Here is a 17,052-nt window from a genome sequence, read left to right on the forward strand (position 1 = left end):
GAAAATTAAGGGTAAGAAATAGTTTTTTAGCAGTTAAGGGAACCACCACACAGTATGACCAAAACGCTAGAAACTTCTAGCGGTTACGCTAACCGCTAGAAAAAACAAGCAGACAAAAGGGAATGAGATGACATTTGTAGTGGCTTAAAACTGCTAGAAAATTTGTCAAAATATTTTTAGCAGTTATAGGAATAGCTAGAAAGTTTTGGATGAAATTACATTTTGTCGGGAGACAAATTTTTCATATTGGCACCAACAATTTCTAGTGGTTTTTAACAACTAGAAAGTTTTGACTGAAATTACATTTTGCCGGGAAACGAAATTTTCAAATTGGCGCCAAAACTTTCTAGCAGTTTGTAATTGCTAGAAATTTAGTGCCAGGTAGAACCAAATTTAAGTTTTATGAAATTTTTTCCTCTTTTTTTACTTTTCTAGTAGTTTCTGAACCGCTACAAAGTTTATTCTAGGCAAAAAGAAATAAAATTCAACTGTTTCATTATTAAAAAGTATAATATTATAAATTAAAAAACCATTAAATAGATTATATTAGAGAATTTTTGTTAATATGTATATTTACCAATGTATTACATGCTATATATTTGAATTTTGTGATAAATAATAAGTAATTAAATTATGATTGTGTCAAATGAATTGAATTTAATTTAATAAGATAGTTGAATTGGAGATGAGATAGTTTATAATATTGGACATTAACTCTTGTGTTGAAAAGTGATTAAATCAGTTGAGGAGGGCATGACAAATATGAAGAAAAAAATCTGAAAAAAAAAGATAAATAAATATGTTAGTAAATTATAAATAAAGACAAATAAAAGAAATTAAGATTTATAAAATGAATACCATCTTACCATATAACAAAGAGGAAAATACTAGAACTATGTAATCCACTATGAACTATATATGCTATGTGAACCTTATCTGTTAATTTGCTTAGTGCTCTTATTATATGGCTTATTTTGGATGCTTTATAAACTTGTATATGTGTATAATAGAATGTTGTTACTAACAGGATTCTTAGAATCTCACCGCATTCCTTTCATGACATAGAACAAAGGCAAGTGGCTCGAAGGGCAAGAGTATAGTGATTGTAGGGAAATGAGAAGGTTGGAAGAAGAAGTTATTTATATAGTTGGTTATCAATTTATGCTTTTATAGTTTGAACTTATAATTTTTAGTTAGCCAAGTTTGGCTACCACTCAGTGTATATAATTATATATAAGCTTATGAAATGTAAATTCCTCTATAAAGAGGAAGTTACGGCTCTTCAAGTCGAAAGATGAGAGTCATCCACTTTGATAGCTATGTGGTGGTAGGTTAGTAGTATTATTAACTTACTATATTATCAAATGAGGTAGTTAAGAGCAAGTGCATGTATCATGCCTATAAATAATGAATAGTGATTGTGGTGATAGCTAGAATTAATTGGTTAGCTATGAAAGGCTTGATTAGGGTTAAAGGTGGGGGATTTGAAATAACTATGCTAGATTGGGGAGAAGGGTTAAATTGAGAGTTTGAACTACTGAATAGGTATTTTGGAAATAGTTTTAAAAAGTTTTATATTTTTTAGAAAATCTCATTCCTTATATAAGGTCGAAAGTTTACAAGAAAATTTTTTGCAAGAATATTATATTTCCAGGATCAAACCTGGCTTATTGGTCTAAAGTTATTGTAAATTGACCCAGCTGACATAGAAAATTAAGGTATTACAGTTTTCATCAAAGCTGAGTAATTGCATATAAATTAAAACAATTTTTTTGTTGCTCCCTTTCTGATTAGACTACCTTAAATCCTAAATATAAGAGCTAATTAGATATTCAATTTTGTTTTAAATATAAGACCCTAATTCACTTTATTTCCTATATTTATTCATTTTTTCCAAAGTTTATTATAGTAATTGCACATATTAAAAGTTTTCCATTCTAATACACATGATTAGCAAAGATATTTTAAGAAAGACAAGACTCGTTTATTACAAATAACTAATTTAACTAATTTTTTTATATTAATAAATTAGTTATCTATCTCTTATATTGATAAGAATCAAAGGTAGTATGTGTATATGTATAGTTCTCCATGAAGTCATGTCTTAAACATTTTGATCATATATCATGGATATGTTATAAAATTTGTCATCTTCAAAATATATATTGACATCTTTCGGGGTACTTATGGTTATTTGATTGCACAAAAAATTACTACAGGAAACCTAAAAGGCTAGACCACATGAATAAATAAAAGGAAAATTACACACAGGCCTCACAGAGGACAATTTATTTAGAAAAAGTCTTTTAAAATCCTGAAATGCTTCCTAAGTCCCCAAGAACCTCAAAGCAAAATATTACAATTATGAAAAGTCTGTTTTGCCCTCATTGATTGAAAAAGGAAAAAACATAGGGAAAGCCTTCATTTGATGCGCTGGTGCAATATGCATAAGGAAGAGAAGCTTCAAAAAGAAGGAATAGAGGTCTGCACTAGTGCTCCATTATTAATAGTTGGTGAAATGTATTTGTTATGTTACATTCATATAGAGGGACAATTTATTAATAGCGTAGAAGGTGAAATGCAATATGCTGGAGGTTGTGTGAGAACAAGAATGATAAAGGAAGACACACCAATCACTAAAAGACCCTCAGGGAGACCAAAGAAAAGAAGGATTAAATCTCAATTTCAAAACTAAAAACTTTACCACTGTGAAAAATGCCATGAGCCAGGCCACACTGTGAAGACTTACCAGAACCTCAATCCAAGTTGAGCTTTGTTAGTGGCTTGTTTATATTTCTTTTTGTGAATGCTTGTGACAGAATTATTTTGTAAATATCATAACTCACACCACAAGTTGTCTGTCATTATCCACACATGCAACCGGTATGCTTTTTTGAATGGGTTGTAAATTTGGTATAGTTACATTGTACATATACATCAAGTAGTAAATGACATTTGGTTGTAATCTAATATAATATCATATCTTTATTTTGATGTACTTGTTAATGGGCAGTAATGGACTTGTTATCAGATGCCGTGAATGTTGTCATTGGTAGCCTGAATTATGTTACTAATATAAAGTGACAATTTCTCCTACTTACAATGTTCAATGATTTCTTAACACATGATTGTTATGTTAAAGTTGTAACATGATATGATTTGTTTATGATTTGATGTTATGTGGAGGCTGTGATATCCCACAGTGTGTGTTGTCAAGGGCATTGCTGAGGTTGTTAACCACTTCGTCTTAGGTTGTTAACAGTTACCATTGAGGCTGTAAATGAACTATGCAATAAAATCTATTGTGATACTATTGGGTTCAGTTATAGCTGTTAATAACTTCAAAATGCCTTCTATTATACTGTTAAGGTCATCATATGTGCTGATAATATAAATTTTTTAGAAGCTATGGTGTCCAACAGAGTGAGTTGTCAGGGTACTACCAAGGTTGTTAATCACTTCTCCTTAAGTTGTCAACAGCTTCCGTTGAGGTTGTAAATGAATATCTGTAATACAAATGTGCTGTAATTTTGCTGAGTTTACTTAAAACTATTAATGACTTCAAAATGCCTCCCATTATATTTTTAAAGTCATCATATGTGCTGATAATGCATTTTTTTAAGAAGCCGTGATATCCCACATAGTGAGTTGTCAGGGGTACTGCCAAGGTTGTTAAGCACTTCTCCTCAGGTTGTTAATAGACGCCGTTGAGATTATACATGGATCTGATAGAGAGGACTGTGATATATACCTATCATGTCTTCATGCTTAGCATTTGTTTATCCAGTTTTATTAAGTCTTCATTTCTGGACATGATTCAGGTTTGGAATAAGAAATTTTGTGGTTATCAAAACACATGAATGCTATTACAACAACTTCATAACTAGTAAACGATACCAATCACATTAACATAACATTCAACTGTCATTATATGGTCAAATAAAAAAAATAAAATCTGAACTTTATTTTTAGCTGTCATTGTCAAATGAAAAAACAAAATGTGAACTTTACGTTCAGTTATCATTATGCTATCAAATGAAAAAACTAAATACAATATATGCTGGTTGTTTATATCTTCCTCTTGCTTTGGAGGTTTCCTCGTAGAAAAGACAACACTTGATTAACATGCAGGTTGTTCTTATGACTTACAAGCCACCACAAGCATCCAACCTTCAAGTCATGTGACTTCCTTGTTAATTTTGTTCTTTTCGTCAAATAATGCTGGCTTCACTCTACAAAGAACTTGGTAGAAACAAGCTCTCTGCAAAAAAGAAACAAAAAAAAGGAACAACTTTAATATTAGCAAATGCCAAGTAATCAATATATATTAACAACCTTGACAGTAGTGAATGACAAGTAAGCAGCAGGCATTAACAACCTTGACAGTAGTGAAAGACAAATAATTAGCAGGCATTAATTGACAATTTATCAAAACCAATTCTTTTCAGCCTTTCCATTATATCATATGTGTTAAGAAATCATTGAACATTGTAAGTAGGAGAAATTGTCACTTTGTATCAGTAACTTAATTCAGAGTGCTAATGACAACCTCCACGGCATTTGATAACAAGTCTATGACAACCTATTGACAAGTACAACAACATAGAAATATGATATTATATCATATTACAACTAGATGTCATTTACCACTTTATATATATATGTATGTATATATGTATAATGTAACTACACTAAATTTACATTTGATCTATAAGGTCTACAAATGTATACTCATCAAAGGTTACTGTGAATTTCATAACCATTTTATCACTTTCTTTTCCCATAATTGATGCTACTATTGTTCTAAATTCTTCATTGATGCGCCTTCCTTTATCATTCTTGTTCTCACACCACCTCCAACATATTACATTTCTCCTTCTACACCATTAATAAATTGTTCCCCTATATGGAGGTAACAAAACAAATGCTTCCCACTTGAAGTTGTCATCCTTTATATCAACCTGTCACAATCATTTTTAATAACAAGTCATATAGCTACATTAACAACCTTCGATGTACCCATTAATAACACATTTAACCATTGCATTACAGGAGTTATAATAATAATAACCTGTCATTTTCATTTATTTTTATCAAAAACACAGCACCAACCATTGAAAAATAGAGCATCATTTACCAAAAAACAGGGCATCACTTTATAACTCTAACCACACATAACAAGCCCACACCTAAGATGATTAAAACCACATATGATTATAATGAGCCTCCCTTGATAGTTCAAGTGAGTTGAATCACATCTGTAATACCCACACACCTACAGCCAATCAACTTTTTAAACCAACATTAAACTTTCAACAGTTGTGTAAGAAAGATTAAACTTTCAATGGTTGTGTATGAAAGAAGAGAAATATTGTTAATGATGAAACCTACAAAGAAGATAAAGAAAAAACTAGCTTGCCTCAAATAATGGAGCACTAGCGCAGATCTCCGTTCCTTCTTTCAGAAGCTTTTCTTCCTCATGCATACAGCACTAACGCACCAAATGAAGGCTTTCCCTCTGTTTTCTTCCCAATCAATGAGGGCAAAATAGACCTTTCACAATTGCAATATTTTTCTCTGAGGTCCTTAAGGACTCAGGAAGCATTTTAGGATGTTAAGGGACTTTTTCTGAATAAATTATCTTCTGTGGGACCATGTGTGTAATTTTCCCATAAATAAAGTAGTGTTTAGTGGGGTCTTAAAAAGTCAAGGTTTTCCACGCCTTTTCATGCCTATGTCTCTTTGCAAAATAATTAATGATCAATATACAAGACTTAAGATTCTTAATTAATTGTAAAAAAATATTAATCTGTTAAAATATTTCTCCCTCCTATTCTCTATATATATACACGCACATATAAAACTATGTGAGAGATGTAATTTTTTTTTTAAATATACTCTTATAATTGAAGATGACGAAAAAGAGAATAGCGAGTACGAAAATAAATATGAGAGAGAATGAGTGCAAGAAAAAGAAAGATTAACTGAAAAATGCACATTAAATTTTTTAAACAAACCTTATGTGTTGCATATAGATAGGTTCAACTCTGTGAGAAAATATTGCTTATATCTAGCGCAGGATAGAGTATATAGTTGAGTTGCAAATATTAGAAGAATTTATGGAATGAAAAAAAAAAAAACAAGGCGCTAAAATTTATATTAGTACTTATTAAAAATAAATTTTATAATCCAAAAAATCATCAATCAATTATATTCTTGAAATCTTATAATACCTTATTCATTTAAAAATAGGTCCGATATGACATTATAGGATCCAAAAACATTCAATTAATGAGATTTGAATATTATCTTAATTGAAATTTGACTATATTAAATTAAATGGGAAGCATCATTATTAAATGTGATTTCAATTAGAAGCTAAAATGAAAAAAAAATTAATAATTAATTTTCAATTTGAATATATTGAATTAATTGGGGAGTATCGTTATTAAATGGGATTTCATTTCATGTAAATTTATAATTAAACGTTAATTTTTAAAAAATAAGACATGTAGTCATGTGTGATTGGAGAGCTCAATATAATAAATATAAATAACTTGATGTACATATTGTCTAATTTTAAATTTAAGAAAATATACTAATCTATGCATCGCACGGGAGAGAAATTTTTAATTAAATTCTAAAAGTTTATTTGTTATTGTTATTGTTTGAAAACTTGAACCGGACTAGCCAGCAACCGGCAAACCGGACATTTGTCCGGTCCAGTCATTGTCTAAACAAGGATTGTCCCGAACCGGCATGAAACCGGTTAAACCAGGAGAAGCCGGCTATGACCTGGATAACATGTTGGGTTGAATGGGTAACCCGGGTCACTTTTAAATGTCCAGAAAGATGCGAGGACTCTGAAAATAAAGCAAGTTCCTCAGTAAAAAAGAAAGAAATGAGAAGAAGAGAAGAAAAATATAGCAGATGAAAGAAACAAGAAATGAAATAAGTGTAGCCAGCATTTGAGAGAGCCAGTGGAGGTGAGAGGCGTCCTCGGCAATGACAGCGGTGCTGGAGTTGAGGAAAGTTAGTTGTTGGGGCCAATATCTGGGTGAGAATGACTAGGAGAGACTAGGATGAAGGGGTTAGTAATCGCAGGAACTTGAGGGAGAAGAGGGAGGTAATAACTGGTAGAGGTGAAGGTGATAGATAACATTCGGCAAGATTTGACTTTCGAGTGTGCTGAAGGGAGATTCAAGATCTGACTTCTTTTTTCCTAGAAGAGTGTGTTTAAAGGAAGAAGAAAAGAAGGACATTGACAATCTCAAGAAAAAAAATAGCATCAATTTTACAACAGCCTATGACACTAGACTTATAGTACCACTTCGTCCTTTCTTTTCATTTTTGAAAATTTGGATATGACTTCCTTTATAGAAATAATCATACATATGACACACTTTATATTGATTATATATGAAAATATATACGATTAAAAGGAAAGGAGGGAGGTCTGGAAGAAAAAAAGAGGACAAAGGAACGTGAAATTTCCATTTTTTTTTTTATGATAACATATACTTTACATGTGTTTTTTTAATATGATACTGTAAATATCATATTTATTAAAATATATTTTATAATCAAATATAAATATTTTTATAGATTTTATTTATATGATATTTTTTAATTAATTTCGGTCTAACTCTGGTTCAACTCTGATTTGACCTGCTAACTCTTGACCTACTGTATTGACTGGTTTAACAACCAGTCAGGCTCTTAATACGTTGGTTATTGTCCACACATTATATCGTTGCCATTTTATGGGATGTCCCCAAAGGCAGCCCATGCAAGTAGAGAAAAGCATAGAAAACTCCAATGTCTGGCTATCATAAATTTGCTTCCGTTTATATCTTTTTTTTTTTAAAAAAAAAGTCTTAAAAATATATAAAACTACATCATTATATAACTGCAAGGTATCATATTGTCTGGTGTTCTCCTCTTTATATTCACTCACATCAATGTTTTTCGGCCAAACGATAAAAATTTTGTCTCGGAGCTTAGCTTTGTTCTTAGTATTTAAGTATTTAACAAAATAATATGAAAGTTTGAACTAACCAAATCAATTAATTAAAGGGAACGGGTTAGTAAGTATCTAGTGTTTTTTTTTAAGTTTAATATTACCTCAAAAGTATTAAAAATGAATAATGTTTCCTAGTCTAAATTATAAAGGTTAGTTTTTTTAATGGTTAAGTTTAGATTATTCCTTATATAAATATGATGAATCAAACCTATCAATTCCACTGACGAAAATTCTTGTCAGTTATGTGAACCTAAGCCAGTACTACTTCTGTCCTAAATCGGAGGTAATAGTTAAATTTATTTTGAGAGCCCAAGAAATTATAATTAGCAAGAGCTACACACAACATTCCAATGTATTGAACGTACCAGATTGTCCACCATAACATTCCATTTTGCAAATTATTATATATGCTAGTACCACACACACACACACACACACACACACACACGGTTCTCCTTAACAACCGATGCGTGTTTAGCTAGTAAAATACGATTGAGATATATTACAAAACTTTCATTTTGATCGATACATATTCTCCATTACCATTCTCATTTTTAAATTGCCAAGAATCTTTCTAGCAAGTAGACGGCAGCTTTCCTTCCTCTTTAACTTTTTGAAAGAAGTGGATTATAGAAGATTCCTTTTTTTTTTTTGGTTTTAAATTTGGGCATCCTTTTGTTTTTATTATGTGTGCGCTAATTATTATAAGCCTTCTTCAACTGAGCATTGCAAATCGACTTTCTTAGCCTCTTCACGTGCATCTTCTCGCTGTTATGGCGCGGAACTATTCGTTGTTTCCTGGCTAAGTTTAGATAGCAGAAGCAATCCATACTGAGATTCACTGGGAGATGCCTAATTGAATGAATCAAACAGACTTGGCCTCTGAGACTGCTCATGGAATTGCGGAGCTGAAGAGACCATTGCTCTCACCGCAGCCTACAGAGTTATTCTCCAGTTACTTCCAACAGCAACACGTACGCATCATCCTTTACTACTCTTTCTTCAGTTGTGAAGCCTTTTTCTTATTTTCTTTACTTTCTTTTTGCTTCCAATTTTTAAGGTTTCTTCCGTTTATCTCCTTAATTATTAGACTTTATCAGCCTTATTTTGTTTCACTTTTAAATATAATGTTATAGGCCATTATATTCAACAAACAGAACATAGAATTTGCTAGTTGGGGGCAAAGTTTAGAAATGAAAATGGGCATTGAAACTAGATTTTAAAATGAAAAACTTGTTAGTTAATTATTAAAAAAAACCATCAAATAGGTAAGGTTTGACAGTTATTATTAAAAGCTGTGGGGAAAATGACTAAAAAAACTTGAAAATAGGAAATTTCAAAAAGCATAGCTAACACTTCCAAATAATAGGGAAGAAAGAAAAACCTGAACTAGAATTATAAAAATATGGAAAAATGACCAAATATCCATATGTGATGCTCAGAACAAGATGTTGATCTGTATTCAAAACTTGTTGATTTATGTTTCTATCTTATTATTTCCATGGTTACTTGGTTTCATAGATACCCTTGGTCCTTCTCTCACCAAACCAAATGTGAGACTTTGTTTGACACACCCATACATAGTACAATATACAACACCTATTACGATCCATCATCTTAAAGAAGAGGCTTAATTATACTCCAAAAGTTGCCTCAATCAGCCACTTTCATTATGGTAATGAGAGGCTGCAAAACATGGAAAGGCATAAACAAATATTGTTCAAAAGATTTACTCAAAGATCTATGTCATGCTTGAATGATTTGGCTTGTTTTGCAAAACATTTGGAGCCAAAAGTCTGTTCTTATTCAGAGATCATTAAGCTTATTGAACAAGAACTTGTGATATTGACACTACTAGATTCTGGCTTCATCAATGAACTCTTCATCTTATGGGATGGATGAGTTGGAAAATGATGCTAAATTATCACAGCCATAGTTAGAGATGTCTAGAATTGAAGATTTGTTTTTACTTGAGAACCAGCTTCCACTCTTTATTATTGAAGAGTTGTTTTGTTCAATAAAGCTTTTCCCTTGCAAGATCGTCGTGGTAGCCTCCCTTCATTTCTTAAGCTCACTGATAAAGCCTAATTTTTATACATTTTATCCCACATAAATTTAGGATTTAATTGATAATTTTGAGTTTAAATGGGTTTTTATGCATTATTGGATTAATTGGTTTATTTTTAGATTTTTCATAAAAATTGAGATTTTGAATTAAAAATATAAATATTTTGTGATTTCCTATTTTCAACTTGGAATTAATTTTTCGTATTTCTTTGCAAACAAGTCTCATATTTTTAGAAAGATTATTTTTAGAAAGTTTTGTAATTTCTTGCATAATTTTTGTACATATCTAATATTTAATTTTGATATAGATTACATTATATTTGGATATAATCTATATTAATGGATACACTTAAATTTTTGTAGATGAAGAAAGAACATATAGAAAATCCAATAGTACAAGATTATTTCTTGGAATTTAAGCACAATCCAATGGCTAATATCAAGTGGGTTAATTAATTACTAATGGGCTAGAATTTTGGATCCACAAAAATTTCCCTTTTCTCCCATTAAAATATTCCTTCCATTGGCCATAATCACTATTCATGCTATATAGTATATACCATATTTCCTTCGTCCCATATTCACCATACAATACCGTGTCTCACCATCTTTGAATTACCCACGGCCACCATCAAGTCACTTGTCAATTACTATCTTGAATCCTTCTCTCCAGGTTCTACTCCATTCTTTCGGCCATTCACGTAAACCCTCCCCTCCCCCCTCCCCCAATGTATTATTTGATTTCAATCCCATACATCATTCTCCTTCATTCAACATACACAAAGAACCCAAGCCATTCTTTCTCAATTTCCTTACCCTTGTGGCTGTGCTTTGCGTCGTTAAGCTTGGAGGGAAGATGATTTTGATGGCAGCTTAAGCTTCCTTGGGAGACAACTTGGGAGGAGCATGGAGGAGGCTTGAGCTTTGGGCTAGCACTTGAAGACCACAAGAGAGTAATATTCCATTTATCTTTTTAATTCAAGGACTTAAAATTGTTTAGTTTTAAATAGTTTTAAGTTGTATTTTTGTGAGAAAATTTAGTTCTAGATTGTCGTTTTTATTCTTGGATTGGATTGATATTTGGATTCTATTTGTGCTAAGACAATTGCTGGAATTTATGTTTATGAACCTTTGCATTGTTAATTGAATTTATAATTGAGTTTTCATTATGGATTTAATTATCAATGTGGTTTGAATTGCAAAATTGGGTTCTTTTGCCTCTTGATTGTTTAATTAAGTTGGTAAATTATCTAATTGTTTAATTGGATAATCCTAAACATAATTTTCAGAATTAATTTGAATTATTTGTTATTGTTTTTAATGAGTTTAATTAACCAACCTTATATCATTATGAATTCTCTAATGGTTTAAAGGTTTTTGAAGTTGACGGTTCCTTTTGTTTCAAGTAGGCAATTAGACTTATTAGTTCCACTTTCTTATCACTTCCCTTTGGTCTAATTAATTGATTAAGGTTATGAAGGTTAAATCCATGCAACTCCTAAGTTGTTCCTTTTACCGTACATAAAGAAAAACTTCTCAATTTTACTTATTGATTTTTTTTGCTTTCTGGTTAATTTTCTTTATTTATCCTTTTAATTTTTCTTAAAAAAATGCCCCCAAAAATTGCATTTGCATTCATTTAGTTTGATTAAATTTTCATATAGATTTTAGGACATTTGCATCTTGCATTTAAAATTAGAATTTTGCATTTTAGTTTAGGTCCAATTTATTGCATTTTTCATCACCTAAAGAAACTCATAACTTGCTCCTTGGAAGTAATGACCTAGATTGATCTTAAACTACAAATTAATTAGGACTTAGTTTAATTGAATGCTTTAACGACAGAGGTATCATCACTCACAAATAAGTATTTTTGGTATTATAATAACATACAAAAATTAGAGCCCAATCCTGATATTGAGATAAAGCATTTTACAAATCTTCTAATATTATGAATAGCTATTTTTTTAATTTGATAATTAAGCGTAATTTGAAAAATACTACAATTTTGTGACAGATTTGATAAGTTAATTTCCATTTGAACTCCTTAGCTTTAATCTGTGCTATACTGCTATTATATAAGAAAGCACCGATGACAAGGACAAATTACTTTATCGGATTTTTTTTGGGGGTACAATTTATAGGATGAATTTCAAACACACACATAGTGAGGGAACATACCTCACTTTTCTCAGTCGCAATAACAAAAAAAAAAGAAGAAGGAAGAATTACAATCAAGTTCTAAGAAAAGAAAACAATTACTAAAAAATTCCAATAACAATTTAAGTGGCCTGTAATAACAAGTTTTAGAGTAGAAAATAATAACATTTGGAACTTGTTTTTGTAATTTTTTTCCTTTTTTGCGACCTTATTGTAATTTTTCTATAAAAAGATAGAAAGACTTCAGTTGTGTTTTAATGGGCCTCATCTTTGTGTTTTGCCAATTCAAAGAATGCGGTAGAATAGAGTCTTATTTCGTTTTAACGTCAGAAGGATTAAATTAAAAAGATTAGTAAACCTAACCAACCTAATCGATAGTTTCAACTTTAACCATGCTTTTGAAAGAAACTGGGAATAAATTTCTTGTAGGTGTCTCGATGGCTTAATTATAACTATGAGATACATCCAACACTTAAATATTACATAAATCTTCCTCAGGTGGCGAAAAGTAAGCAAGCAAAAACAAAATACTTGGCAAAAAAAACAAATAGCAGGAGCTTCAATGATATATGATGAGGATTCAAATGTTAGTGATGAAGCCCGGGGAAAAAATATAAATCAAGAGGGCAATGGACTCATAAGTGCCTTCTTGCGAAACAACATATGGCCTTTGTTAGCTTTAGTTGTTTGATTAGGTTTGTACAATGAGATTATTTCACACTTCAATTGCAAGATTGTCGGAATTTTTGAGAATATTAAATTATTAAAAATTGGAATTAGATAATATATATTTATATATATAATTTTAGATTGAATTATGCTGATCGTAATTGAAATTTTTGGGCTATCTGTTGAATTTGTGTGTTTTTCTATAATATTATAATTATATGAGCGTAAATTGTGTGTATTATTACAACCTCGCTGTATTTATTTCTTGCATATATGAATGTATTTATGACATTTTTTTTCTTATTTAATGAAAATAATTAGAACTACGAACATAAATGGTGTTAAAGTTTTACAACTTTAGGGCTTGGAAAGAAATTGCAATTAATTATATACAATTTATCAGACTTTTCGCTCAAATTCAAATGGTTTTATAGTACTACCTCCAATCCTTAATATAAGAGTTAGCTTGACGTTTAATTTGATTCTAAATATAAGACTCCAATCCATTTTATTCTTATATTTATCCATTTTTTAAAATAGTCTTTGTAACAATTACACATTTTAAATATTCCATCAAATGATAGTTTTAACTAATACACATGATTAGTAAGGATATTCTAGGAAGGACAACATCTATTTATTACAGATAACAAACATAACAAATTTCCTTAATTTACTCAAATTAGTCAACTAGCTCTTATATTAAGAACCGAAGGTAGTATTAAACTTTTCAAAATACCCTGAAAATATTCTTTATCAAGAATAATATTGCTTCCTTCCTATGCGATAACAACTTTTTTCCAAAGAGAAGACAGAGTAAAGCGCTTTTAGCTTGTATGGTGGGGATGAATTTTTCATGCCATAGAATAATAAGCAGAAGCTAAGTACTCGAACCAACAGAAAATACTTAGCGTTGCTTTTGTGAAGTTGTCTGCAAATATAGAGAGAAACGCAAGACGCAATACACGCACACATATGCCCTCTCTAAGTCTTCATTTTATAGATTCAAACTGTATGTGTTCGATCATCTGGGAGAATAAGATATTGATGAATCATCTACGGTCTTGTTTATTTTTGTTTTCAATCGACCATTATCCTTTTGTTAACACCATATATATAATTGCTGCAAACAAATCCTTCTTCCTTTCCTTATCATTATTATTTTTGCGAATACATCAGATAAGGATTGACGGTTGCTTCTTAAGTTGAAGAGATCGGAAAGGCACATTCTCTGAGACTATTTCAAAAGAAAAATCTGGTGGATGGAGGACATGAAGCAGAAAGGCTTGACCACTGAGAGTACCCAACAGATGGTGAGATTCCAGTTCGGTTGGTAATTAGGAAAAGAAACATTTATATTTCCCAAGCTTTAATATCTATAACAATTTTCCTTTTTCCCCCTCACATATTTGATCGATACTTTAATTAAGAATATAGTATACTTTAATAATATCTATATTATTAGCTTGTTTGATTAAGTTTAGGTGGCAGCAGCGATACATACTGAGATGAATCAAACAGACTTGGCCTTCGGTGAGATGCAACCACTTCTCTCATCTCAGCCGATAGATTTATCGTCCAATTACAAGCAACAACAACATGTATGCATCCTTTACTACTCTTTCTTCAGTTCTGAATTCTTTTCTTGTTTTCTATATATACTTTCTTTTAGCTTACTATTTTTAAGGAAACTTCTGTTTAATTTCTCAATTATTATACTTTTTTAGCCTTATTTTGTTCCTCCTTTCTTCAGTTCTTAATCCTTTTTGCATCCTGTGCTTTTCATTCGTAATGAATTTTCTTATTTTGTTACGTTCCCTTCAATTTTTTTTGAAGTTTGTTAAATTGCTTTTGTTTAATACACCATTGGAGCTTATTTTTTCCTTCACCCTTATATGGTTTTAGTTATAAACTATTTATGAGAATACAAACAAGTTATTCTTAAGAACACAATTTAGATCGTAAGAGCTCTTGGCACGTTTTTTGAATTATTATTTTACCAATACAGATCAATCTGTCTTTACTTAATCATTATCATTATTATTCAACCATGACAAAACTGGAACTAAATTGAGGACTTTTTAATACAATCATTAAATAAACAGTACCAAGTCTTTTAAGCTCTTGTTGGATCATCCTATGAAGTACATGTAAGCCAAGTGGCTGGTTTAAATGTCAATATGTGTGAGAGTAATAATAATGAATGGGAATGCTATTATTTCATGCATATGGAAAGTCTCATAATATATGTATATATATCTTTTGAGCATATAGAAAGTCTCGTAATATGTGTGTGGGTATCTTCTGAACATCTAACATATGCATCTAAGTCATACTTCATAGGTGGAAGATGAGGTGACTAGAGACATCAAAGAAAATTTTCAAGAATGCAGAGATGATCTTTTGTTACAAGATTGTTGTATCTACAAGGTGCCTACTACGCTTCGTCATCTGAAAGATGAGGCTTATGCCCCAAAAGTTGTTTCGATTGGCCTCTTTCATTATGGTAATGAGAGGCTGCAAGACATGGAAAGGTATAAACAAATATTGCTCAAAAGATTTACTCAGAGCTATGTCAAGTTTGGACGATTTGGTTTGTTTCATAAAACATTTAGAGCCAAAAATTCGTGCTTCTTATTCAGAGTTACCATCACCCTTACTGAACAAAAACTTGTGAAGCTAGCAAGCTAACATTAATGGATGCTAGCTTCATCGTTGAACTCTCCATCATGTACTATGGGAATGATGAGTTACTCAAGAATGGTAAATTGTCACAGCCATGGTTACAGGACTCTATACGTTTTGATTTACTCTTACTTGAGAATCAACTTCCATTCTTTGTTATTGAAGAGCTGTTCAATAAAGCTTTTCCTCATGACCGTTGTGGTATCCCCCCTTCAATTCTTAGGCTCACATATGACTATTTTTGGTGTTTTAACTTGAAACAATTAGAGCCTAATTCTGATGTCAAGATAAAGCACTTTACAGATCTTATTAGATTGTTTCGCATGCAAGGACAAATGTCTCAAGGTCAACATCCATTCTCTGAGGTTGCAAGCCATATTCTTTTATACAATGCGAATAAATTGCAAGAAGCTGGCATCAAGTTGAAGGCTAGTGATAGCAAAGGCCTATTGGACTTGAGATTTTCAGGGCATGCTCCTGAAATTCCAAAAATTCGGGTGGATGTTTACACTGAGCTTTTTTGGGGTAATATTATAGCATTAGAACAATGCCATTATTCTGATAATGCTTACATTGCTGACTATGCCCTTCTTTTTAAGTGGCTAATAGACACAGACAAAGATGTGGATCTCCTCGTTCACAGCGTCGAAAACCATTTAGGTGATACCAATAATGTTGCTTTATTATTTAATGGTCTTTCGGAACATGCCGTTCACTCGACTTTCAGTTCTGAATACCTTGATATCTGCCAAAGGTTGAATGGCTATTGTCAAAATCCTTTCCACAAAATGAAGGCAACTCTAAGACGTGATTATTGTGGTACACCTTGGCAAACTGTTGCTTCTATTGCTGCAGTTGTACTCCTCTTTCTCACAATTGTTCAAACCATATTTTCTATCCTCCAGGAGTGATGAAGTAAATTTACAGCTTGTATAACATTGGATTTGATTAGACCTATAGAGATGAGCTTTGCTTTCAGGAATAATTACGTTCATCATGCCTATTTTCCCTTGGTTTTTCAGGAAAAAAGCATCGTATGAAGTTAATAGATAATTTTTTTTTTGTGATAAAAATTTACGTTGGTCTTCCTTGCATAGTTAACAATGTGTTACAGTTAAATTTCTTGAGTGGACAAAATAACTGCTGTTTCGGAGTTAACGAATTTATTGAAAATAAATAATGAATCGGTTATCAAAGACATATTTTAAGTCCTTTAACATCGGAACTTTGGGCGCGTCTTATATTGGTCTTAGAAAGGCACGGGACGAGAATCATAGACGAGTCTGCTTGAGGAATGATTCTTTGGATGCAACTAAGCCTATCAAGGATGGAAATAATGGACTTCATGATAATATAGAAATGTCATACAATACTTTAACGAGATTGGTTTGTTGAGCTTCGACACATTCAACGAGAGAAGAATTTTGAAGTTGATATGCTGGCCAATC

The 17,052-nt window shown here is 31.4% G+C and overlaps 1 protein-coding gene and 1 long non-coding RNA gene across 2 annotated transcripts; both read left to right on the forward strand.

The window, feature by feature from the left end:
* The first annotated feature begins 14,133 nt into the window (after positions 1 to 14,133).
* Positions 14,134 to 15,281, forward strand: LOC114721344 (uncharacterized). Its single transcript, XR_003738069.1, has 3 exons — positions 14,134 to 14,232; positions 14,404 to 14,520; positions 15,263 to 15,281. It is a non-coding gene; the product is annotated as an uncharacterized LOC114721344 (long non-coding RNA).
* A 334-nt stretch (positions 15,282 to 15,615) lies between these two features.
* LOC114720319 (UPF0481 protein At3g47200-like) lies at positions 15,616 to 16,515 on the forward strand. Its single transcript, XM_028905999.1, has one exon. It carries the CDS (start codon positions 15,616 to 15,618, stop codon positions 16,513 to 16,515), a length of 900 nt encoding a protein of 299 aa, XP_028761832.1.
* The last annotated feature ends 537 nt before the right edge of the window (positions 16,516 to 17,052 follow it).

Source organism: Neltuma alba, unplaced genomic scaffold (genome assembly GCF_004799145.2).
Source record: "Neltuma alba isolate B1F8T4 unplaced genomic scaffold, ASM479914v2 tig00000307_pilon, whole genome shotgun sequence".
Taxonomy (NCBI): domain Eukaryota; kingdom Viridiplantae; phylum Streptophyta; class Magnoliopsida; order Fabales; family Fabaceae; genus Neltuma; species Neltuma alba.

Bases quoted from the DNA above. Each gene is read 5' to 3' on its own strand.
- LOC114720319 (XM_028905999.1), top strand. From the start codon at position 15,616: ATGGATGCTAGCTTCATCGTTGAACTCTCCATCATGTACTATGGGAAT.